The sequence below is a fragment of the Manis javanica genome, chromosome 16 (genome assembly GCF_040802235.1).
Source record: "Manis javanica isolate MJ-LG chromosome 16, MJ_LKY, whole genome shotgun sequence".
Lineage (NCBI taxonomy): Eukaryota > Metazoa > Chordata > Mammalia > Pholidota > Manidae > Manis > Manis javanica.
In genome coordinates this window covers 3,958,398-3,983,663 of record NC_133171.1, presented here as the reverse complement: position 1 = coordinate 3,983,663, position 25,266 = coordinate 3,958,398, and the positions used below count along the sequence as shown (strand labels likewise).

Genomic DNA, 25,266 nt, shown 5'->3' with positions numbered 1-25,266 from the left:
ATGTGTGCAGAGGCCCAGTAATAAAACTGAGACCTAAAGAAATGGCCAAGGCAGCTTTGATACTTTTTAAACAAGGATAATATCTGTAAGAAATTGACAGGACAAAGAAAACTTATGTTTCGGGAGCTTCGATTAGTAAGGAATTCTAAACAGGATTTGGGCAGGGGTAGCAAATGAGTAAAGCTAAGGTTTGTTTATGCAGCCCTCTCAGCTCTGAATCCCCTGTCTCTTGTGATAAGGGTGTCTGTGCTTTTACCTCCTGGTTCAGGGAGGGTACCTTTCACATTCCTGCTTTATGGAGACAAAGGAGGTCAGAGTATTCTTGCACTGGTTTGTTTCTAAAGTAAGTTTAATTCAAAATAATCAATATGCCAAGTGGCATATATTAGGACAGCCTGCTCTTGGCCCTCCCCAGTACAATTAAGGACTCCCCTGCAGCAAAAGCACTAAATTGTGAATGTTCTCTACCCTGCAGCTGTAAATTCAGGGAGCCTGTTAAGTCAGAGAAGAGCAGGCAAATGATTAGAGATGCTTTTACTCATGAAATGTCTGCGGGAATGGAACCAAGCCGAGAATGAGGTGACAGCCAAAATAAACAAAGGAAGAGCTGATGGAATTTTCTGGATATACTTGGAGAAAAAGCTGTAAAAATGATTTGACTTGCCTAAACAAGCATATTTAGGTACTGATGCCTTCATTTGATCATCCCTAGTCCTTTTACTTTGTTGTGGACAGTGGCTACCTAGAGGGATATTAAAAATAAAATAAAACATTAGAGAAATCTTAGTCATCATTTCAGAAATGATGGCTCTTATATGACTTCTGTAGTGAAGACATGATTTGTCTGAAAGAATTCTAGATAGACAAATGAAAGACAGTTATGTAAAGAGGTCCTTGGATTCACTGAATTCTGTTTTTGGCGGGGGGCTGGGGGTCATATAGACAAGACCGTATGCATCTGAATCACATTGTACTATCTGATTCCTAAAACAAGGGAGGACTGACTCACCTAGATCTGGAGAATTTCCCTTGGTCCTTTCATTTCATCATTTCCTGTGCTCCTGAAGCTTGCAAAACAGAGTTGGCAACCATCTCATGAATGCATTTGCTTTCAGCTGCGGTGGGGAAACATAACAAACAGCAGCAACAGTCATATATCCTGAAGTAAAGACGGTGAAGGTGATGCGCAGTGAAGCCTGAGGAGCACAACTGGAAAATGTTATGCTGTGATATGTGCAAAATCCAAGGTGCAAACTTGCATCTCCCCTGTGTTCTTGGTAAATATCAGAACGTGTATGTCTGTGGGTAAGAGGTACATGAGAGAACAGGACAAGATAACACTGTGTTTGCAAGCTATCTGTAGTATGTTGTCTTTGTAAAATTAAGATGGATTGGAAAAAATAGGTACATCCACAGATACACAGATCACAAATCATTAATATTTGAAATTGCACACTAACGTGATCAGAGAAACAGGAAATGAAAATGAAAGCACTCGATCAATAAATATTTGATTGCCTATTATGTGCAGAGGCTGGTGGGAGGTAGAATTGGAGGAGGAAATAGCGAGCTCTGTGCTCATGTGCCCCTTCTAGGTGCATGCAAGGCGCACTTTCATGTCCTTGTGGAGCTATCTACCCAAGGAAACAAAACTGATCAGTGCAATTCTAGATGTATAATCTGACTGGCGTGTCTCACGCAGGAAGGCGGCAGGAGGAATAGGGAGAGTTCACAGGAGGTGGTGACTGTGTCATTTTCTTGAGGGGTGAGTTTGGGGGTGAGGAGCTTTTAATTGCCTTTCCTCCCCAGTCCCATTCATTTCTGGGCATGGCAATGAACTTTTTTTTAAATTATAGTATCATTGGTATACAATCTTATGATGGTTTCACATATACAGCACTGTGGTTTCAACATTCACCTGTATTATCAAGTCCTCATCCCCTCCAGCGCGGTCACTGTCATCAACGTAGCAAAATGGTGCAGAATCATTAACTGTAGGCAATGAACTCCTTATATATGTTATCCCATTTTATTCTCATGATTGACCTATGAAGGTGGTAAAAATTATTCTCATGTTTTACAAATAGGGAAACTCCTTTGAAAGGGTTTATAAGTCCGAATCTGAAGAGCCTCTTTCCTTAAGTTCAGGAACCCCAAACTGAGATGCTCCCCTCTCCTCTCCAGGCATGGGGGGCTGCTCTTTCTGGGTCCACCTTGGGCTAGTGTGAAACTGACTTGACATTCACTAACTTCTGCTTCCCCCTCTACACAATTTTGGGGTGACCATGGCTTTTTTTTTTTACATTGCTGTTGTTGTTTTAATTAGCCTTTATTCATCATTATCCCCCTCACTTTGTGTTGTGAGTTAGATGGTGAGGGAAGCCTGCTAATGTGCCTTATTAAGGGCCTGTCCTAGCAGCAGAGAAAATTAAGTCCTGTAAAGAATTTGGCTCAACAGCCAGTTATATGTCATGATTTATAGCACACTCAGCTCGTGGCGGGGGGAGGGGCCGAGGTGTGTGTGTGTGTGTGTGTGTGTGTGTGTGTGTGGAAAAAGACAGGGTTAAGCGATTAATTTTTAAGCACTAAATATTTATTGACAAAATAACTCTCCAGGCGGTGTTCCCATGCTTAGAACCCAGGTTTTTCACTTGGCAGGGCTGTTTAAGCAAACAAATTCAGACGGTTGAGTGCAATGATTAACAGGAAGTTGGGGAGCTGACACAGTTGCCAACCTTTGGCCTGGAGAAGAGATTGGAGTGGAAGTTTTAGAGCAATGACTTGCAGAACGGTCAGCTCCGGCCTTGGTGATTTCACTGTGGAGACGGGGGATGGACACATGGCGTCAGAACCTGCCTGAGGCATCTTGCTTCCCTATCGTAACAGGTTGCTGTGGAGCAGGAGACTGAGCAGGGCGAATCCAAAGGAACTTCCTCAGAGATGTGTCAAAGACACGCGGAAAGGCAACGCAGAGGTCAGTGAGAAGGGAAGGAGGAAGGAAGAGGCCGATAACGGTCACCAGGAGGGGCACACAGGAGTCGATCCAAATTGCCTCCAGCAAGAGTATGATTTAAGGATTCTGGAGAAAATGTAAGTTAAATATATCTATACTCTGATCAGATCTTAAGAGACATTGTCCTCATTTCCTGGTCTTGAATGATGATGGGCTCCTGGAAACACTGTCTTTTTAGTGTGTCTCTCATTGCCGCCCTGATTTTTGTGTTTGTTTACAATACCAAGTTGTGGGAGAATAAAGATTTTCTGAGGGCATCTCTGTCCAATGCTTCACTGTTAGCAGAAGCCTGTCATCAGATTTTTAAGGGGAAGGCGTTTTACCCCACAGACAATGCATTGAAAACTACCTTCAATGACTCTGCCTGTTACGAGTACGCAACTCAGAGTCACTATATAACAAAAACACTCTCTGAAGAAGAGGCTGGGTTCCCCTTGGCTTACACAGTGACCATCCACAAAGACTTCACCACATTTGAGAGACTCTTCAGGGCAATTTACATGCCCCAGAACGTCTACTGTGTTCATGTGGATGAAAAGGCGACAGTCGAATTTAAAGATGCAGTGGAGCGATTGCTGAGCTGCTTCCCAAATGCGTTCCTGGCTTCCAGGATGGAGCCAGTTGTCTATGGTGGGATTTCCAGACTCCAGGCTGACCTGAACTGCCTCAGAGATCTCGCAGCCTCGGAGGTTCCGTGGAAGTACGCCCTCAACACCTGTGGGCAAGATTTCCCCCTGAAAACCAACAAGGAAATAGTGCAGTATCTGAAAGGATTCAAGGGGAAAAACATCACCCCAGGGGTGCTGCCTCCCCATCATGCTATTGGAAGGACTAAATACGTCCACCGAGAACTAGTTAGCCAAAAAAATTCCTACGTGCTTAAAACCACAAAATTAAAAACTCCACCTCCTCACAACATGACCATTTACTTTGGCACCGCATATGTGGCCCTCACGAGAGAATTTGCAAACTTTGTCCTCCAAAACCAGCATGCCCTGGACTTACTTTCCTGGTCCAAGGACACCTACAGTCCTGATGAACATTTCTGGGTGACACTCAATAGGATTCCTGGTATGTATGTCTCTTAACTTTTGTTTTTATGAATAAACACTGCATTGTCAGGAATGAATAAAGCTGCTGAAAAAGTTGTAAAAAAATTAACATTTTAAAGGTCTTTACAGTTTCAAATGTCATTTAAAGAAATCTTTACAGCTGCTTTTGCTCAGAGTGGGTGATAAAATTCATGGCCATTTTACAGATGGGGACAGGGAGTGTCAGGGATTGGCAGGGCAGAGGTAGAGTCAGGCTGTCTGGCTGGAGTTTGTTGTTGTGCCCCTGGCCTTCCGAGGCCCAGAGACCCACTTCTGATAGGTGCTGCAGCTTTGAGGCAGGGCAAGACTGGGGGGATGCTGGCTGTGCAAGGAGTGATGAAATCCAATTCTCCTTTAAGTAGGATGGCATTGACAGTTAAGAATATATTTTATTCATTAAATTTGAATGGCAATTTGAACGTTTCAATAATACCTTTTCCCATGTTGAAACTCCCCTAGCTAAATTCACATCCTTTCAAAATGGAGCGGTGTACAACTTTAAATGTTGTCATTAGCAAGTTCTTCCCTGGAATTGAATCAGAAATGCAGAGCACTGTAAAGATTTCTACATTGATGCCTTCATTTTATAGACAGAGAAACATCAATATGGTGACAAGATGTGTTCAAATTGCCCAGCTAGTATGTGAATGTGCCCAGCTATAAACCACCTCTCCTATGCACGATGTTCTTTTTCAAGTTGATTTACGCTTAAGTCTTAGTTGCTACTAAATTAACTCCACCTTTTCTCTGGTCCAAGTTCCAAATAATTTGAGTGGCCTCACGGTGTTTATAGAGAACCAATTCAGTTCTGCTAATTCAAATCAAAATAGAAAATCAGATTCACAGTTCAAGGGAAAAGGAACTTGAGTTGATACGAGAATCAGGTTCACGGTTTGTTGAAATTAGTGGATCAACCCTGGGTGCATTCTATAATCACCTGGAGCTTTAAAAAATAGATCAAGGCCAGGCTCATTTCCCAGATGGTCTGACTTTCTGGGTGGGCCTAACCTTGGGTATTTGTTCCATCTGCAGGTGGTTCTCAGGGGCAGGCAGGCAGCGCACATGCTTGTTTGAGATGACAGTACACAAAGTTTCATAGAGTTAGAATGATTTTTTTTCAACTACTCAAGAACAACCTCTTCATGTATTTATTTATTTTTAACATGATACTAGTTGTATATGAGCCAGTATTTTAATATATTGTAAAATGATCACCACAATAAATCTAGTTAACATCTATTACCATACTTTTTTTCTTGAAGTGAGAGCTTCTAAGATCCATTCTCAGCAATTTTCAAATACATATTATAGCATTATTAACTAGAGTCGCCATGCTGTACATTACGTTCCGAGAACGTATTTATTCTAAAACTGGAAGTTTGTACCTGTTGACTGACTTTACCCATTTTTGCCACATCCCCTACGCCTCCTGCCCCTCCCTCCCACCCCCACTCTACCACTCTGTTCTCTGTATCTACGAGTTTATCTACGAGTTTGTTTTTTGTTTTTAGATTACACATATAATTCAGATCACATGGTATGTCTTTCTTTGTCTGACGTATATCACTTAGCAGAAGGCTCTCAAGGTCTATCCATGTTGTCACAAATGGCAAGATTTCCTACTTTGTTATGGCTGAGTAATTAATGCCATTGTATAGATGTATCACATTGTCTTTATCCATCCTCTATCAGTGGATACTTAGGTTGTTTCCATGTCTTGACTATTGTAAATAATGCTGCAATGAACATGGGTTACAGATATCTTTTCAAGTTAGTGTTTTCATTTTCTTTGAGTAAATACTCAGAAGTGGAAGCGCTGGCTCATGGTAGTTCTCTTTTTAATTTTTTGAGGAACCTCCATACTGATTTCGTAGTGGCTGCACCAGTTTACATTCCCACCAACAGTGCATGAGGGTTCCCTTTTCTCTACATCCTCAGCAACACTTGCTATATTTTGTCTTCTTGATAATAGCCATTCTCACACAGGTATGAGATGACATTTCATAGAAATCTGTGTTTCCCCCAAAGCTGGAATGGATAATGTAATACTAAAAGAATCAGGGCTCAAGAAAGTGAGGCCGGGAGTCATGAGCATACAGCTGTTTATGTGGAATTACAGGGTCCAGAATAAGGGAGGTCAGAGCCCCACCTCTCTGTTGAGTGTTGCTTGGACCAAGTAGGATGTAGACTGTTTAGGTCTGGGCACCATATTTAAGGGGAGACATTGACAAAGCCAGTTCCAAAGAGAGCAGCCAAGAAGGGTGAATGGCCAAACCTCATTTTTATTTTTTTAAGAAAAGACAAGACAAACAAAAAGGATTTTCAGTTTGAAAAAGCCTTGAAGAGGGATCACCATCTTTGGATAATTGAAAGACTTACTCATGAGAGAGAAGGTGGACCAACTCCATTGTTTGAGAAGAACTGAGGGTCAGTGGCAGGAGAAACAAGAACCCACGGGTCTGGGATGAGAACGGGTAATGTCCTCAGTGGTGGACAAGCCCCAGGCACACGTAGAAACACAAGCTAGAGGAAAACGGTAAAGGAAACTCACTAAGTGTTGGACAAGATGGCTTGGTCGCTTCCATTCTGAGAGTCTGTGATTCTAAATGACAATTCTAATCAGTTTATTGAACAGAAACCTGTTAACAGCATCCGACTTCTCAGCGTGATCTGTCTATCGGAACTGTATTTTTACACCTCAGGTCAGCAGATCATCAGAGCTGCGGAAAGCAAATGTACGGCTCCGCGCACTTCAAAAATTAGAAGAGTGAGCCCTCGAAATAGTTTCTGTGTTCTGTGTATGGAGGATCCTTGCTAGAGGCCTTTGGCACCCGTGCGGGACCAGGGGCCTGTGTGTAGGTAAGGAAAGTAGAACCTGAGGTGGCGGTCCTGTTTAACTGTTACTCCTGCTGTGTGGGAATCTGGGCCATTTCTGTTGTGGGAGTACTTCTAGTTAGTGTGTAAGTTGATTTGTTGTTTGTTTTGAATATTTGAAGATCGTTCTAATTGATTGCAGTGACTAGAGGCTTAACTAGGATTTTCAAAAAAGTAACAGGCCCGGAAAAAAAAATCTCACAGCTGAAATGGCCTCATGGGGAGCTAGACCACCACCGCCCAGGAGAAATATAATGTGAGCCACATATGTCATCTTAGATTTTCTAGTAGCCACATTAAAAGACACAAAAATAAACAGACAAAATCAGGTGAACATTTGTGTGCGTGGCTGCTGGCTATGTAATGGACAAGGCAGGTGGGCCAGGTTCCCTGCCTCGGGGTCACAGGAGGCGAGAGCAACGCGTTCTGGCAGCGTTGGGGAGCTGGCCATGCTCGAGCTCCAGCATCCTCATCTTTGCTGCTTTTTCCTTATCTGACATTCATACCCCTGCCTCGGAGCTGCGTATCGCTTGGGTGCCCACTGCCCATGGCTTCTGCTTCCTAGGTGCCACCCTTGTGCGGCCAGGTTCTGTGCTGCTCTGTTGACAGCACTTCTGTCTCCTTCCGACGCTCCAGAGCATCTCGCTTTGGGCTGTGTGATCACCATGTAAACAGGGATCCTGCTTCTCATGTCACACCACTGCACGGCTGCCACTGACTCCTCTGTGGATGGCTGCCCTCTGTTTGGGCCCCAGCTTGTTCCGGTTGCCCGTGGCCAGGGTGACAGGGTCGTGTGGCTTAAGCACAGCACAAAACATGGCCATCTGTACACAGGAGGTCCGTGGGAAGTGGCAGGTCCTCTGGAAGACTCTCCGAAGATGGTTCCTGCATGGCCCTCTCAGACAAAGGTGCCCGTGGGGACACAAGTATTAAAGAAAGGGAATTCATGTCTGGCTTTAAGGAAATTGCCCCATAAACTCCAGCTGTTGTGAAACTAGGGCTTGCGGTCTGCCCCTCCTCTCTCAACCACTTTCCTCCCAATTGTCTCTCCCCGCTTCTTTTTCCTACTTCAGTCTGCAACAAAAAGGTACTTTTTCAGTTTATCACCAGACTCAGCTTTTCCAAATAGGGAACTGATCCATTTATAGCTCTGAGGGCAAGTTCATGGCCTCCTCCTTTCCTTCTGAGTTAGTGGTCATGTGCTCACTGCCTCGCAAGGTTCTGCCTGTGATAGGCACCTTCAGCGGGTTTGTGTCATTTGTCGTGGGTCCCGCAGGCAGAAAGATTTGACAACTGACCAACGATTTGTTTTCACTTGCTACAAAGGAATATTTCTAATATGATTCTGTAGGAGTTTATTTTAAATTCATATTAAAACATGAATGAATGAGAAAGGAGCCTTCTTCTCCCAAGAACAGGTCTTGGAGATGGAAAGAAAAAAGAATGCCAAGGTGCCTGGGGGGGAAGGAACAGAAAAAGGAAGAAAATTGCAGATTGTGGCCCTGGAAGACAGACTCTACCTGCTGTTCATTTTGTTCCTCCCGATGCCAGCCTCTGGACTAGCCTTGTTGGTATTCTGTGTCATGTATGTGCCCGTGCCCTTGACAAGGGAGGCTTCTTGCATTTCCATTTCTATTTGCATCCTGCCCTGATTCTACCATTATTTGAAACTGGCTAATCTCACTACTCCCATATATGTAAAAACACAATGCTGAGGTGCCAGGTGCCGAAATCCTGAAGGAAGCAACTGTGGGAGGCAGAAAAGAGCAGAAGTGGTCCTGGAACTCACACTTGGCTGGGGTCTTGCTGTGTCTGGAGGGAATTTATGTTGCTCAAACACATAATGCTGTGGAGCTTCCAAGACCATTGGGTGTATGGGCAGACCTGTCAGTGGGGGAGAAACTGGGGGATAAGTTTCACTATTAGTTTTAGAATCCCCATTTTGATGTTGGCTAGAAATACCCATAGTCGTCAACTCATAGGAAAAGACATTAGTGAGTTGGGACACCTGTGATTCTTTCAAAGAAATACCCTTTTGAGAAGGTGGTAAATGGTGTGACAGGCTTCGCTTTTCACATTGATAAGTTGTCAAGGAAATAGTGACTGTTAGTTTTATAGCTTCTCCAGAAGAAATGTGGTGGTGGGTGGGGGTTGGTAGTTTTTATTATCCTTGCTGTATCTTTGCCCACCTTCACTGTTTGCTGGATTTGTTCTCTGGCATTCTGTGGCTTATCATCTATCCTTATTCCTCTTCCTCCTTCCCTGCTAAATTAAACTACTCTTTCCTGGTTCTTTTCTCTCAAGAGGCTAATTCATACCTTTGTCATCTTGCAAGTTAAACCCTGATAGGTCTCAGGGCACCTAGAAAATTCAGTATCTTCTATGTTCTAAGTAGGTTTAGTTGCATAAGATGCCTCAGCAAGGCCATAGACCACTGGAATTTTGACTTTTTTTTAATTTTTAAAAAGATTATAACTTCCACAAATCAGAAATTGCCCTAAGACGCAGTTTAGTTGATTTATATTCATTTTACCTCTCCACATGTATTACCATCCATAATGGCTTGCATAATGATGATGCACAAACAAGTGTGCTTTGTCAGTGACACCACCTTTTGGGGATTTCTGAGGCATAATCAGAGATGTGACCCTGTTTTAATGTTAATATTAAATTAATCAAAGGAAAATATCATTAACATTTAGATTTAATTGATTTAATGAAAAGTTTATTAATACTGTAGGGACCAAGGGCAGGCCACCCCAAATGTGCCATTGTGATATGCAGATTACTTCAGAGTTGATAACAATCCAGGCCCAAAAGACTCAGAAAGAAAATGACCACCCCCCCCAAATGCATAAAAAGAATTTAGCTAGAGGACCTGCTCCAGGAAGAAAGTTATCACCTTAGAGAGCTGTATTATAATGTCAGCTAGGGGTGGTAGACAGGGAGGGGTGTGGCTAAGTCTGTTAAAATTCCTCTTTGTGCCCCCTCACGGTTTCTGTGTGGCCCAACAAACATTTGTTTATGAAACATTTCCTCTTTTCATATTCCTGTGAATTACTTCCCTTCTCCTTTGAAGCCTCAGACCCCACCCCCTTCTCCTTGGTTCAGGATGGCACCCATACCTCACTGTCCCTGGCTGTCTTTGGAACCCAAGACTATGGATTCTCCAGTCATACATAATTAACTTTGGGGTTTTTTCTCCTATTAGTCTGTCTCGTGTCAATTTGATTCTTAAACCAGCTAGAAGACCCTTGGGTAGAGGAAATCTCTTCCTCCCCAACAATACTTAATGTTCAGAAATAACGTCTCTTTTTGGGGTGGCCTATCTTAATTTTATACTGAGGAAGCCAAAAGTAGATTAAAGAGAAAAAAATAAGCATTAGGCTCAACTGAACTAGAGTCAGTGGTCATCACATAGAATGCATTTCAGACTTAAGCAGGCCATAGAGTGTGTTGAACAGATGATCTGAAGATCTGCTCTGGAGAGTCGGAAGGTGGCCCCCATTTGCTGGCGGAATTTAAAATCAGACAGCCCTGACACTCACCCGCAGTCTGTGACTTGGGCAAGATGCCTGGTTTCTCTGAGCCTGGCTGTCCATCTACATCTTGAAGATAACATACCTCCTTGTCTCACTGTCGGAAGGATTTAAAAGGACACAGATTGTACCTGGTATGTCCTAGAAACTCACTAAATGTTCAAACAGAGGGGTCACAGACTAACTTCTTAGGTGTTGGTTTTTGAGGTTTTAGTATGACTACTCTATTCCTCAAAACTTAAATGTGTAACAAAAAAAACAAAAAACATGAACATGCGGTTTTGAAGGTACAAAGAGGATTTTGTAGAGGTTACCCCACAGAGCCTTAAGTAACTGGTTTCTCCTTTTAAACGACTGCTAACTGGAAAGCTCTCACTCTGCCAAGCTTCTGATACTGTAGACTGGTCCCAGGTCAAATGGTTTCCCTGCCCTTGCTGGTGTTGTCCCCTTGTTCTAGAATGCTCTTTACTTTCTCTGCTCATTCTAGTCAGGTCTAGATCCAGGTGAAATGTCACTTCCCCAAAGAAGCTGGCCCTGCTCTTTTCCTGTCTGTGGGGACCTCAGGCCCCCTCTGCCCAGCAACTCTGCCTCCTCCCCTCCCTGCAAATGTGAGCCTGTGCACCGTGTGATTGGCACCAGGGCCCCAGACTTGCCTGGCCTCCTCATTTGTGGGGCTCCAGTATAATGTGGAATGAGGGGCAAATGAATGCAAGAAGATAGAGTAACATTCTGCTGCCTAACAAATATTTCCTACAAATGAAGAAAACTCGCCTTCAGTTCTTCATAAAGTTTATTTTCTTGCTCTTCAATTCAGGTTCAGCTTTGAAGTGCAGGGCAGGACTCTTGCCCACTCCCCACATGTTTCCAAAGGGTAGAATTTCTTTGCCACCTATGCTAAATAAATCCATTAGAAAACCCTCTTGGGAGGGCGGCTGGTCTCTGGGAGGCACTGCTCATCTGAGTGCCAAAGTCAATATCAGTTAGGCTCTATATGCATTCCGAAGATTGACTTGTATGCTTTAGCTCATATCTGGAAAAGTGAAATCAACAATGAAGGGAATTTGCCAGAGTCATTTTCACCCTGAGAGGCTTTGATTTAAAATGCCAAAAAATGTAGTTGAAGTGGTTTTTCGCTATAATTTGAATTCCTGGTTTAATTGCTAAGACCTCTTGGCCTTTATGCCAGCTTCTTCCCCCCACCCCTCAGGCCCTTTTTTGCCTGGAGAAATCCTGGTTATCTTTGCAGCCCAGATGAGTGGCACGGTCCTCTGTGTGGAGCGCCCCCAGCCCCTCCAGGAAGCTGCAGCCTGGGTCCCCTATGCCAGGGTGCAGGCGGGGGGAGCTCTTTGTTTTTCCCTCCCTGATAGACCTTATCTTCCTGTCAGGGTTTGCTGTTTCAGGTCTGTGGGGCCTGACTGAAGGCAGCGTCCTGGGAGCTGCGGGATCCTTGGATTTTTGCAAGCCTCTACCCGCACCCATGCCTGGTGTCAGGTTGAATTTGATTCATTTTATGTTGCCGGTATAAAATGTGGTGTTGCGTTCATGCAAATCCAGAAGTTTTCCACTGCCCGAGTCATTGACAGTTTACAGTAGACTAACGGGATTACCAGCTGCTCTTTGAGCCCCGGGTTAGGCACTATAAAGCCTTTCTAGAAGGCATGTAAATCATTATATCATCACATGAGTCCTAACAATGTCAGGCACTGGGCCAATTGCTTTTTCCCCCCTTAATTAACAGCTTTATTGAGGCATAATTTATATACCACAAAACTGAGGTATGTAATTTAGGTATATAACTCACATACCATAAAACTCACCAAATCACCCATTGTATGATACAATCCAATGACTTTTTTAGTATATTTACAGAGTTATGCAACCGTGACCCCAATCTAACTTAGAATATTTTTATCACCTCTAAGAAAAACCTCAATACTCATTTATAACTACTTTCTATTTCCATGCCAGACTCCTATTTCTCTGTTGTAGCCTTTTCTGGAGACTTCATATAAATTGAATCATATAAGTTTTTTTGTGTTTGGTCCTTTCACTTAGTGTAGTATATCTGAGGCTTATCCATGTTGTAGCATGAATCAGCTTAAGTGTATAAATGTACCATTTATATGGACAACTATTATTCCACTGCATGGAATGTACTGCCTTTTGTTTATCCACTCAACTGTTGATAGGCACCTGGGTTGTTTCTACTTTTTGACCAGTATTAATAACACTGCTATTAACATCCCTGAACAAGTCTTTGTGTAGCCACGTGTTTTCATTTCTCCTGGGTAGATAAGAGTGAAATTGCTGATCTATATGGTAATTCTACGATTAATGTTTTGGGCAATCACCAGCCTGGTTTCCACAATGGGTACATTCCCATCAGCTGTCTGTGAGTATTCCAATTTCACCAACACTTACATATTGCCTGTCTTTTTAGTTAAGCCATGCCAGTGGGTATGGAATGATCTCTCTCTGTGATTTTGATTTGCATTTCCCTAATAAACAGTTACGTTGAATATCTTTTCATGTATTTATTGGCCTTTGGTGTATCTTCTTAGGAGAGGACTAAGTGCCTTTTAGGCATTATTTCTTTGAATCTTGATATTGTTGTAATCTTATTTTAAAAATGAGGAGACTAAGGTACAAAGAATTTGTGTTACTTGCCCAAGACACCCAGATCAGAAACGTGCCAGTCAAGATGGTTAAATTTGTTTTGAAGATGGGGGGGTGGGCGGTTAAGGGGTGAAATTGACCAGCACTGAATTACGGACACCCTGCGAGGCCAAAATGTCAGTTTAGGTTTCTGCCTCATGAATCCTCTGACTAAGAAATTAGGTAAGACTCGTTTTAAAAATAAGTAAAGTAGCCCGCTTAATCAAGATACTGTCCTAATAAGTAGTCACTGTGATTTGACCCCTTTTCTGTGGTTTTATGCAAACTGTAATTCCTCTTCCTTTTAAGAATCAAATGGCTGCCATTCTCTCCTGATAATGTCTGATAAAACCCCCCAGCTATCCTGAGTCTACGCCATTATTCTCCCAGCTTTTTAGCAGTGAGCCAACAGGTCTGTGCTGGAGTCCTAGCTAGTGTTTTTGTCGCTTTTACATTTTGTTTCTTCCATTTCACAACGTTTGGCCCTTGGCTGTGGTCTCATTTGCTCATGTGCACATCCGTCTGCACCAGCTGCATTTCACCACCCAGAAACCTAGGCGTCGGCTTGTTTAAACCCACATCCATGTGTTGCTTCAAGTACTGTTCTTGTGTTACTGAGCTTGACCAGTTCAGGACAGTGTCTCACAGGGTTTCACAACCCTTTGTTTTTACCTCAGAGGATTCATAACTGTGTCTCTCTAGTTTTCTCCTTATTAGGAATGAAGTAAACTTCAAATTCCTGTAATCTTTGCAATCCTGACTAACCTCCTTCTAGCCTTGGTGACAAGTAATAATTTTTATGGAAGGTAAATCAGCCACCCTTGTAGAATTTTCCATTCAAATACTGCGGCCTTGTGCAGCTGGCTGTTTTTAGCTGCTTCTGTGACTTTACTGGGCTCAGTCCAGCTCTGGGGGACTCTGGTGTCTTCAGTGTCATGAATCAGGCAGAAGCCAGGCAAGAGACGGGTTTAAGGTTCTCCTTGCTTTCTGGCTTCAAAGCCATAAAAGGGAAGGTGAGATAAGAGGGGAAATGAAATCAAGGACAAGGCAGGAGTGGGAATGAAATTCAGTGCAATGACAAATCACTACTGACAAGATGTGGGGCTCGAGAATGGAAACCTGAACTTGCTCTGAAGGTCTTAGGGACCAGCTCAGCCTAGTCCATGGTGCAGCTGGAAACAGCTCAGACTTTGCCAAAGTGTGTGAGTGCTTTTAGCTTATTCCCAAACTAATGGCAGCCTGTTACCCTTCATGCTCACTGCTGAAATTCCCAGCTGCGTTTATGTGCACTGACGTGGGGGCACTGGTTGCCAACTGGTACATATTGATCCCAGTGGCATGTATGGCACATTAGGCCGCAGGCAGTTGCAGCCCTTGGTCAGACACCTCAGGCTGACAGAGCTTCGTTCATTTATTCATGGTGCTAGACAAATGATGGTTTTCAGTGCATGTCATGGTATGAAAACTGTTGAAAAGTACTTGCTTAAAACATCATCCCACATTCAAGACTAGATTTCAGGATCTCAGATGGGCAGAGCTTCTGTTTGATCTTAGAAGGTAGGGAAGAGCCAAATCCAGTCATGGAGTGCAGATGTTTAGGGAGAATCATGTGACTTCTGTCGAACATGTGAATTCTATAGAATGGGGTTCTTTTACATCCTTGGGTCCACATCCATGGCTCTAACATTGGCACTGTTCTGTTGATGCAGGGAATGGAAGTTTTCTCTAGTGAAGAAGAGGACATGTTTTCTTAAGGAGAGAGCAGATAGACTTAACATGGATGCTCCATTTAATTAAGTCATTTTGCCACATAGAAATCATCTGGGGGGGGGGGGGGCGGGGGTTGATGTCATTCTCTCCAATTTGCAGATGAGGAAATTGAGTCTCCAGAAGGTAAAATGACTTATGTAGGTGTTTTTGTCCCCTAATTTGTGACCAGTCAAATCCACCATGCTACCTTCCAGAAGTTCCTGTGGTTTAAGCAATGTGTTTAATGAAAATACTACTCTTTGAATATCTGAAAAATATTGAAAGAACTCAATGGATTTCCAGTCTTTTATTTTAAGCTAATCTCAAAATTACCATACTTATAAGAATAGTATAAAGACCTTTCCTATACACTTCTCCAGCCCATAACATTTTACCACATTTGCCTTATCTTGATCTTCTGTCTCTCTCCTTCATTTATATATTTTTCCTAAACCTTTTGCAAATTACTTCTTACTATTTCAAAAGGTATTTCCTAACAGCAGAAATACTTTCCTACATAACCACAGTACAATCGTTATGTGATTCAGCATTACGCTTTAATCCTCAGACCCTAGTCCAGTTATCACCAGTTGCACTAATAACGTCCTTCATAAATCTAGGATCTGATTAAGGATCTTGAATGAAACTTAGCTGTCTTATCTATTTAGTCCCTTCCAATTTGGAACAACTTTTCATAGTGTCTTCATCTTTCAAGATCTTATGATTTTTGAAGAGTTCAGGTCTGATGTTCCCTCATGATTAGATTCAAGTGATGCCATTTGGACAAAGATAGCACAGAATAATGCTGTGGAGACATGCAAGGTTGATTTGTTCTGATAGCAGTGATGGTAACTTCTGTCACTTGGTGAAGATGGGGCCTGCCAAATTTGTCCACTATAAAGCTAATAAGTATTTTGCATTCACTACAAACTAATAAATAAGTATTTCATGGGGAGACAGTTTGAGACTATTTAAATATCCTGTTCTTTATCAAATAGTTTCACTCCCCAATTCTGTCATCCACTGATGGTTCTTGCCTGACTCAGTTATCACTAGGTGGTTGCCAAATTGTGTTTTTTCCCCTAACTCCATCCTTTTATGTTTATTAGTTGATATTTTCATCTAACAGATAGAGAGCCTTCTCTGCTCCCCATATGTTTATTTATTTATATTTCTGTGGACATGGATTCCCACTTTACCCAATGGATTTTTGCAATGTTTTACAATTTTTACTTATTTTGCTGCTCAAATTGTTGCAGAGTTGTCTACATGGGCCCCGTCAAGCTGACCCTTGTGTGATTCTACCATGTCGCTATTCTTCTTCGAGCACCTCTTTATTTTCTGGCACAAGTTGAAGTTCCAGGCCAGTCTTGTATTTATCCTGTCCCAGACTTGGAGTCAGTCACAAGGAACCCTGGTTTCATTTAGTAGAGAATGGATTTGGAAATCAAGATCTGAACACTCAAGGGCATGAGTACCTTTCCAGGGGCCAGAGCTAGGAAAAATACAAATGTATGTGTGTACGTACTGTCTTTATATATGCACGACACACACATACACACAAGTGTGCATTCTCAAGCACATCACTCACACATTGTCTCACACATTCACCTTCACATACCCATCTGTACTTTAATTTTATAAGTATTTATTAAAAACTACAAGTTTATACTGATATCTCCAATTCCAATCCAGCAACATGGTTTTTTCCTCTCGACTTGCTACCCCAGTGGTGAGGAGCCTGGCTTTCACTAACCTCAGTACACCCACTTATTTTCTCAGCCCCACTCCATGTAACCAGCCCTCCCCATGGGGCTTAGCCAGTGTCCCACCCCAGGAATGCAGATCCACCTCCCACCAGCTATAGCCTTGGGAAGAGAGAATGAATGAATTTTGATACCTTTATAAATCTGTATGTATTCAGAGGCAGTTAAGTATATAAATACTAAAATTCAGAATGTAGCCCTCATGCTACCAGACTTCGTGATCTTGGGTAATAAAAGATTGGGCCTCTAAGTCTCAGTTGCTCAGTTGCTCATATAAAATGGGGATAATAATTGTGCTTACTTCACTGTGGTGAGCATTAAATGATAATCTACATGAAGTACTCACCAGATGCCTGGCACCCACTGAGAATTATTTCAATGTTGTTCTATTATCATATCAGTCAGGGGGCCCACAGAAGACAGCGCACATCAAGAAAGACTTCTTGAAGGGACGGCCTCTGAAGGTGTGGGCAGAATGGAGTGAACCCGTGAGGGATATTGTAATACCCAGGACCAGGAGTGTGGAACTGTTACCATGTGTAGCCATGGAAGGAGCGGTTAGAAAAAGTGCTGTGGACAGGGCCCCTTCGAGAAGAACGTGACTTTCAAACTTGAGCCAAAGGAGGTAGCTATCCTGTTTCCTGGGCAAGAACAGAACTGGGGAGCAAACACCCTGACTGTTCTCTTTCCCCTTCACTGTTGAACCCAACCAGTCAGACCTCCGGCTGGAGGAGGAAGAGGAGAGTTGGATCCATCATCCAACTTTTGGGGTGGCATGTTTTTGTAAAACTGGTAACAGATTCTGATGGAATTTTTTTTTTTACACCAACATTTCTCTCTTTTTCAACCTAAAAAGAAGTTTTAAAAATATTGCAGTACACACAATAAAATGCACAAAGCTTAGTGTACAGATCAATGAATTTTGACATGCAAACTCATGTAACCATCACTCAGATCAAGATATCAAACTTTCTAATTTTTTCCCCTTCACCTATTTCACCCATCCACCCACCCCCCTCCTTTATGGCCACCACCAGTATGTTTTCTGTGTTCATGAGTCTATTTCTGATGGAATTCTTATAATAGTGTAACAAACTCCTGTCAAAATACCAGTCATCTGGATAGTCTCAGACCTAGTCTTCATAAGAAAGGAAAGCTTAAAAAAAACCAAAGCTAGCAGAAAAGAGCATATGTTTTGAAGACTGTAAAGGGCTAAGAGCCCAGCAAGTAGGAGGGTGAGAGCTGAGGGCATCTCAGGTTTGAACAGAGTAGTTTGGTCTTGGTGAATTGTTCTCTGCAGAAAGCAAAGAGAGAGGGATGGTTCACAGATGCTCTGTTCCCCAAGATTACTGCCAGCTGTCTGGTTCATTCATTCAAGGGTCAGGCCTTGAGAACCCAGTTCAGTGTGGGGCCAGCTATGCCCTGGATCATGCAGAAATGTGGTCACCTGAAGAGGGAGCTGGGAGGTGGAACTTGGAAGTCAATCATAATATGAGCTTAAGGAAAAGACTTGTCTGGATGCTTTTCTAAGCAATAAAGAAAAGATGTTGGATGGAGGGGAAAAGAAAATTCACAGTGTTTGTTTCAGGCTTAGGTGCATTCTTAACATACGTTGCCTGAATGAGTGGGAGAGGAAGAAAAGGAGCATCAGAGGAGGAGGTGCATGTGTCTTACTGAACACAGCTCTCCTTATTTCCCGTGATTCCTCCATGCAGCAGATCTGATTGCTGACATTTCTGGGCCTGCCTAAGAGGGCACAGGATGGTACCGAGACTCGGCAAGAGCTCTGGAGCAAAGCTGCTACTGTCAAGCCCCCGGTCAGCCCCTCCAGGCTGAATGACCCTGGGCTGGAGGGTCACTGGGAGACCCGTGACCTTCTGAGTCTCAGATTTCTCCTTGGGCAAGTGAGGATGGTAGCCCTTAATGCCCGCTATTAGCTCAGTCGTTCATCCTTCTTGGTGCCCTGTTTACACACACATTCTGCTTTCAGGGCAGGTGTCCCTCCATCCTTATCTAATGCAGGTTACAAGTGCTCTAAGGATGGCACTCAGTTCTGTCTGATGAGCACAAAGCAGTCTCTGTTTTCTCTTGGCTCCTTCTCTTCTGGACATTGCTCACTAGTAGGAAGGAGAGGTGTCTGAGCAATGGCTGAGGAACTCATGACTGATGAGAGTGGACTCACCCTTATCAGTTCATTCTGCTGAAGGAAGAGGTGATGCGGGCTCTGCTATGGGGTACTATTGAGTGTTTGATCGTAATTATTTCCCATAAACATTAGTTATTTAGGAAGGACACCTGGTACCCGCTCACCCTGAAGACTGCCCTGGAAGAGTTTTTCTGGGAGAAGGACCATGACTCCACTCACTCATTCATTCATTCATTCATTCATTCATTCTTGGTGAAGGATTGTGTAACACAGGAAAGTGCACATATTTCAGTGTTCAGCTCCTTACACTTCCACAAACTGAATACACCCGTGTCCCAGCATCAAGACACAGAGCAGGACAGCCTCCCAGTCACTACCCTGATGTCGACAGCACAGATTACTTTTACCTGTTTTTGGCCTTTATATACATGGAAATGTACAGCATGTGCTCTTTCTGTCTGGCATTTTTTGCTGCATGTTATGTTTGTGGGATTCACTTTTTTGTTGCAGGAAGTTACACTGATTCATCCTCTTGCTATGTACGGAGAGGGGGCTGCGTGGTGGGGAGATGATTTTATTTGCCTCCCAGGGAATATCTGGATATACCTGGAGAGATTTTTGGACGTCACAATTTGGAAGGGCACAGGGTGCTACTGGCATTAGTGGATAAAGGCCAGGCATGCCACTGAACACCCTATAGTACACAGGACCATCCCCACAGGGAGGCATATGCAGCCCCAAATGCCAACACTGCCAAGGCTGAGAGAGCCTGGTATATGAAATCACTGGGTGGGCATTTGGTTCTATTATGAACTTGACAGCAGCGAACACTGAGCTATGTGTCCTTTACGCATTTCTGTTGACTGGCCACCTGGCATGGGAACTGTCGGGTCCCAGGACGGGCCTATGCTCAGCTTGAGTGGATATTGCCAGTTTTCCGCAGTTGAACCAGTTCATATGCCCACCAGCAGTACAAATGCATTCAGGTCACTCCACATTTGCACCAATATGACGTATTTCTACCATTCTATCACTAAAAAAAAAAAAAGAAGTTTTGTCCTTTACCTCCACCCCCCTCTAATTCAGTTTATGGCACAATGGATGCTCAAAACATGTTTGTCGGTAAATAATCCTGTTCCATATTTTGTGAAAGACCGGGATTATGCACAGGTGTGTTTGTTGTATATAGACAGGTAGAGACCACATTTAGGGCAAGCCGATGGAAACCAAGGTTTGTCTCATTTCAATGAAAAACAGTGGCAACTTTCTGTGTATCCATTTTCTCCCATTCTTCTTAGGAATATCAAGCGGTTTCCTGTAGCAAATCTTTCTCGGGATCAGATTATCCACCAGAGTTCATGTTTATTAGGTATTTCCAAATTGTATGGTATTGCTCAGCCTGAAACATTGCTTCTTGCTTGTCTGTTTATTTTAGAGTAAGTTGCTTAGTCTTAGGAAAATAGATTAGGAGGGGTCACTGAAGAAAAAGAAATCAAAGAATTTGGGTCTTTGACCCATTGGGTCTCAAACTTTGCTCCCAAGACCTTGATAGAAATGCAGATTATTAAATTCTCTTTGGAATTTACTGGTTCTTGGAGATGGGGGCCCCCTCAATCTGTATTTTAACAACCTGGACCTCCAAGTGATGAGATGTAAAGTGTGTAAACGTTTAATCTATACTCTTCTTATCCCCAAACCACAGACACACCTAGTTTGGCTCAATACTTTTGGAAACAAATGTTTTTGTAAAACAATTAGGGAGGGTTAAGCAGTTAACATTCACATGTAAATTAAGTGGTAAATTTCATCTGGAAATGTTAATTGACTGTGATTTACCTGGGGTAATTTGTGTTTCATTTTCTAAGCCCCAACATTTCTGGCTCTTCATCTTTCTCATGGGCTACGTTTTTGCTGCTAGAAGATCACAGCCTGTTTGCACATGCTTTGACATTTGCATATTTGAATCTGTATATGCTGCCTTTTGCAAGTATTTGCTTAGCAGCCTTGAGCATCCAGGATGTGTTTCCACGATACCTTTGCTACGTCAAAATCAGGTGCAGGTCATTTCAGCTCACACCACTATGATACGGTCTAGCATGGCCTCCTTCTGGACCTGCTGAAATTCTGTCAGTTAAACTTCTTCCTCCCTCTGAGACGAGAGTTTGAAATAACCCTGTGGGTGCTGTGATCTAGACAACAACTTCTGTAGCTAATTAGATGAAGGGTATAAAGGTAAAATGATTGGGTCCCAGGGGAAGGCGATTTTCCCTCGTGAACCCAGTTGGAGATCTCAGTCATGGGAGAGGTGTTGTTTTAGTTATAGATGTGCTTTGGAAATGCCTTCTTTCTTTTTCTCTTAAACAGCATGATCATCATCACTTAAAAAAAAAAAACGCAAAACAGAAAAGGCTCTGTTTATAAACCATCTGGCTGCCCAGAAAGGAATTACTTAATTGACTGTCCAAAGTGAATTGGACTGTCACTATTCTCTACTTTCCCGTGAATTAGTGTTAGTTCAAGGCAAAAATAAATAAATCCCTATGTTTTATAATTACGAATGAATCCCTGAGTCATTTGACCTGCTTCAATAACAAAGCAAACCACACAAAAATGACCTTCCCCCAAACAGCCTTTGAGGAGGCCAAGAAATGATACCATCTCGTCTTATTTTCATGATCTTTTCTGCCAATGTCACTGCTGTTTCCACAAATCTCATCAGGCCCAGTCCTTTCAGTATCCTTTCCACTGTTATTTAACATAATAAATCCAGTATGTCTGCTCAAGCCTGTGCCTTCTTAATCTCTTTCCCAACTGAAGGACTGCAATTAACTGAGAATAGAAAAACAAGTCACAGAACAATTATGAAAGTGTAATGAAGTCGGCATTAGTAGGTGCAATTAAACGGGAAAGATGTAAGAGGAGGTGGAGACAGAGTTCAGTGCTCAGGTGGTCCAGTCAGGTGTCTGTAGCCAGTGCTAATGGGAAGGGAGACAGCGCGGCTGGTCCAGAGAAACCACACCTCCTGGTAACTGCCAATCGGCTTCAAAGAAAAAAGTCATGTCAGGCTCTCTCTCAACACTTCTTTTGAAAATTGCACTTTTCGAGTGCCCAGATGATTCTGGACCCATTTACCTGGTGTTGAACACAGTGTGTGCTGTAGTGTAACAGGGGGCAAAACTCCCTCTGCCCCTGCAGCTCACCTGCCAATCACCTCAGGTCCTGAGACCGTGGTTCACAGATTTGAAGGTTTTTATCTGCTGCCACACCAGAGAAGTTTTAGATTCACAACTCATCCCAGGAATTTCTCCACACTGAGCTTTCTTGTTTTTGTATTCTTGCTTGCTCTTATAATTTCTCCAACGGGAATGCCTTCTCTGTGCTCGGAGGATCTGAATCCACCCGTTGGAAGCTCTTCCCAAGCATCCCAGCTGCCAGGGAACTTTTTCTCTGAGTTCCTGTAACAGTGGACATCCTCCTGCTTGGAACTGATCCATAGTCTTCTTGGTTTTGCTGGTTTTGTAGTTTGAATCCTAGTGAAGATACACTGTCCTACGGCACAGGAGCCACAGTTCACATGGCCTGAATTCCATCACTGTTACTTAGTGGGTTCACTTTACACATACTGAACTATAGCTCATTTTAGCTGAAAGATCTGTAAAGAACACTCTTTTTAAAGATGAGGCACTAGGGGCCTACGATCACATAACCAGTTAAAGTAGAAAAGTGACTAGAATCCAGGTATCCTGATTTTTGCACGATGCCCTGTTAATAATATTGTGGCAGTTAATGGCAACCCTTCTGTGACTCACAAGAGAAAACACATCTTGCATGGTTTCCCCCAGAAATTTGATTAAAAGTCACATTTTTTAAAATGTTATTTAATCTATCTGGTCATCATCCTGGTCAGTTTTTGCTTGTCAAAGTAAAAGATACCAGTTGCTCTGTTCCCAATTCTAGTTAAGAGCACATGTACGTATGGGCAACTGTATCTGTGGCAGGGGGGCGGGGGGGTGCAGCAGTGCCACCTTCCATTGGTTCATTCAACACATACAAACAGGTAAATAAATATAAATAAGGTAATGAATGTATTTCTGCAATACAAAATTGAGGGAATGAAAACTAAGCCAGGACTTCCCACTAATTTCCGGTCCGTGAATTCCGTAGCGACCCTGGGACTTTAAATCCTTCCCCTATCTGTCCTTGTTTAAGAAAAATCTCAAAAGCACAGTAAGTGATGGTCTGTGAATTTCTTCAGGCCTAAAGCCTGGTTAAAGCCTTGGACTTGTTTCTAGGAAACATTGTTATTAAGATGTAGCCAGCACCTTCAGCTCATAGTTTAAGAGGCTTTATTTGCATTTAGTATCATTGTTAATGTGTATGTGATGCATATATGGGCTGACATGTACTTTCACACCATTTAAAAAAAATTTTTATTAAGGTATTATTGAATACACTCTTACGGTTTCACATGAAAAAACAATGTGATTACTACATTTACCCATATTATCAAGTCTCCACCCATACCACAATGCAGTCACTGTCCATCAGTGTAGTTAAGATGCCACAGATTCACTATTTGCCTTCTCTGTGCTACACTGTTTTCCCCGTGATCCCCCACACTATGTGTACTAAACATACTACCCCTCAGTCCCCTTCTCCTTTCCTCCCCACCCACCCTCCCACAGCAGTCCCCTTTGGTAACCACTAATCCCTTCTTGGAGTCTCTGAGTCTGCTGCTATTTTGTTCCTTCAGTTTTGCTTCGTTATACTCCACAAATAAGGGAAATCGTTTGGTACTTGTCTTTCTCCACCTGGCTTATTTTACTGAGCATGATATCCTCCAGCTCCATCCATGTTGTTACAAATGGTAGGGTTTGTTTCTTTCTTACGGCTGAATAGTATTCCATTGTGTATATGTACCACCTCTTCTTTATCCATTCATCTACTGATGGACACTTAGGTTGCTTCCATTTCTTGGCTGTTGTAAATAGTGCTGCAATAAACGTAGGGGTGCATAGGTCTTTTTGAATCTGAGAAGTTGTATTCTTTGGGTAAATTCCAAGGAGTGGAGTTCCCAGGTCAAATGGTATTTCTGTTTTTAGTTTTTTGAGGAGCCTCCATACTGCTTTCCACATGGTTGAACTAGCTTACATTCCCACCAGCAGTGTAGTAGGGTTCCCCTTTCTCCACATCCTCGCCAGCATTTGTTGTTCTTAGTCTTTTCGATGCTGGCCATCCTTACTGGTTTCACACCATTTTTTATATTGCTCGTGCTCCTCCTCCAGATAACACGCACTTCCTGGGGGTGCTCGTCTGCCTCCAGTCATTGGTGCTGCTCCCAAGACGAAGCCCAAAGTTTTCAGCACAACAGCATTCAAGGTCTTTCACTGCAGCTGCTGCCTCTCCCTCACCGTCTGACCCAGCCCGGCATGTAGTGGACTCTGTTGTGCTGCTATCTTGACTCATCCTTCTCCAGGACTTGTAGGGTCAGGCAGGGGCCACTTTGCCCCATCACACGGGGAAGCCTAGAGGGGCCGAGGGGTTGGAGGACATTCTTTCCCCCATTAGATGATTTCTTTATTTCACTGAGGTCCTGAGTCTTCCTTCATTTCAAATAAAGGATAGTCTCTTCATTTTGGAGCTGTGTTCTAGATAGCACCATAATTGGAGAAATTCATAAATAATGTTCAAAAAATATAAAGACTTCAGAATGGCATAAAGAGCAAGATTTTAAGGTGATCCCAGCGGAGGGCCATGTCTAGTCTGATCAATTGTCCAGTTAGGGAATATTTACTTCCAAAGTGAGAGGCAAGGTGGCATTGCTAGGCCCGTAAATGTCAACCTCGTTCTTGCCTGCAGCCAGAGGCAAGTAGGGAAGGCTGAGATGTTCAGATTCAGCAGCAAAAAAATGCATGCTGCCTTTTCTGGATAAGCAAGCCATGTGGCCTATTAGGAAGCAAAGGTGACAGGCACAGCAGCCTTTCCCTATTGCAACAAGTTTATTTTTTTTTAACAAGTTCTCCTGTAGGGATTTTTTTCAATGCCAGAACCCAAGGGTGAAGGAAGTTAATCCAAGGACAGCCAAAAGGACAGGGAAAGCAAAAGTCCCATATTTCCAACACACAAACAATGTCCTTTGAACTGATGGGTTGAATGCAGAAGTATTATGGCACTTCCTAATTTGGCCAGTGTCTGTATTTCTTAATATAGTAACATTATTAATGTCTGTCCCCTAAGCCTGCATAAATCTAAACCCCTATGTTACTGGCCAGTTGGAAATAATAATCTAAACAGCTTCTGTTGGCCTAATTTGTGTCTACACACTGAACATTTTGTCAAACTGCAAATATTTTAATATTCATTCTAACCCAAGAGGCTTTGCCAAATTAGATACCAAAATTACTTGGTAGTTTTGAAATAGGGTATTTTTTAA

The 25,266-nt window shown here is 42.8% G+C and overlaps 1 protein-coding gene and 1 long non-coding RNA gene across 9 annotated transcripts in view; one reads left to right on the top strand and one right to left on the bottom strand.

Moving 5' to 3' along the window:
- Positions 1-25,266, top strand: part of GCNT2 (glucosaminyl (N-acetyl) transferase 2 (I blood group)) — a 111,981-nt gene that overhangs the window by 26,764 nt on the left and 59,951 nt on the right. For 4 of the 8 annotated variants that reach the window (XR_012126376.1, XM_073225026.1, XM_073225033.1 and 1 more), the window contains exon 1: positions 2,798-4,084. Coding sequence is in view for 7 of the 8 variants with exons in the window: in XM_073225026.1 (XP_073081127.1) it covers positions 3,157-4,084 (928 nt within the window). In the remaining variant the exon portion in view is untranslated. Of the gene's footprint in view, positions 1-475; positions 683-1,115; positions 1,278-2,797; positions 4,085-6,806; positions 6,964-25,266 lie in introns of those variants that run through there. The other 4 variants (XM_073225029.1, XM_073225028.1, XM_073225027.1 and 1 more) reach the window with 3 other exon arrangements.
- LOC140846881 (uncharacterized) overlaps positions 1-25,266 on the bottom strand; it is a 44,176-nt gene that overhangs the window by 1,038 nt on the left and 17,872 nt on the right. Inside the window, exon 2 of the long non-coding RNA XR_012126377.1 lies at positions 1,010-1,115. This is a non-coding gene — a long non-coding RNA (uncharacterized lncRNA). The remainder of the gene's footprint in view (positions 1-1,009; positions 1,116-25,266) is intronic.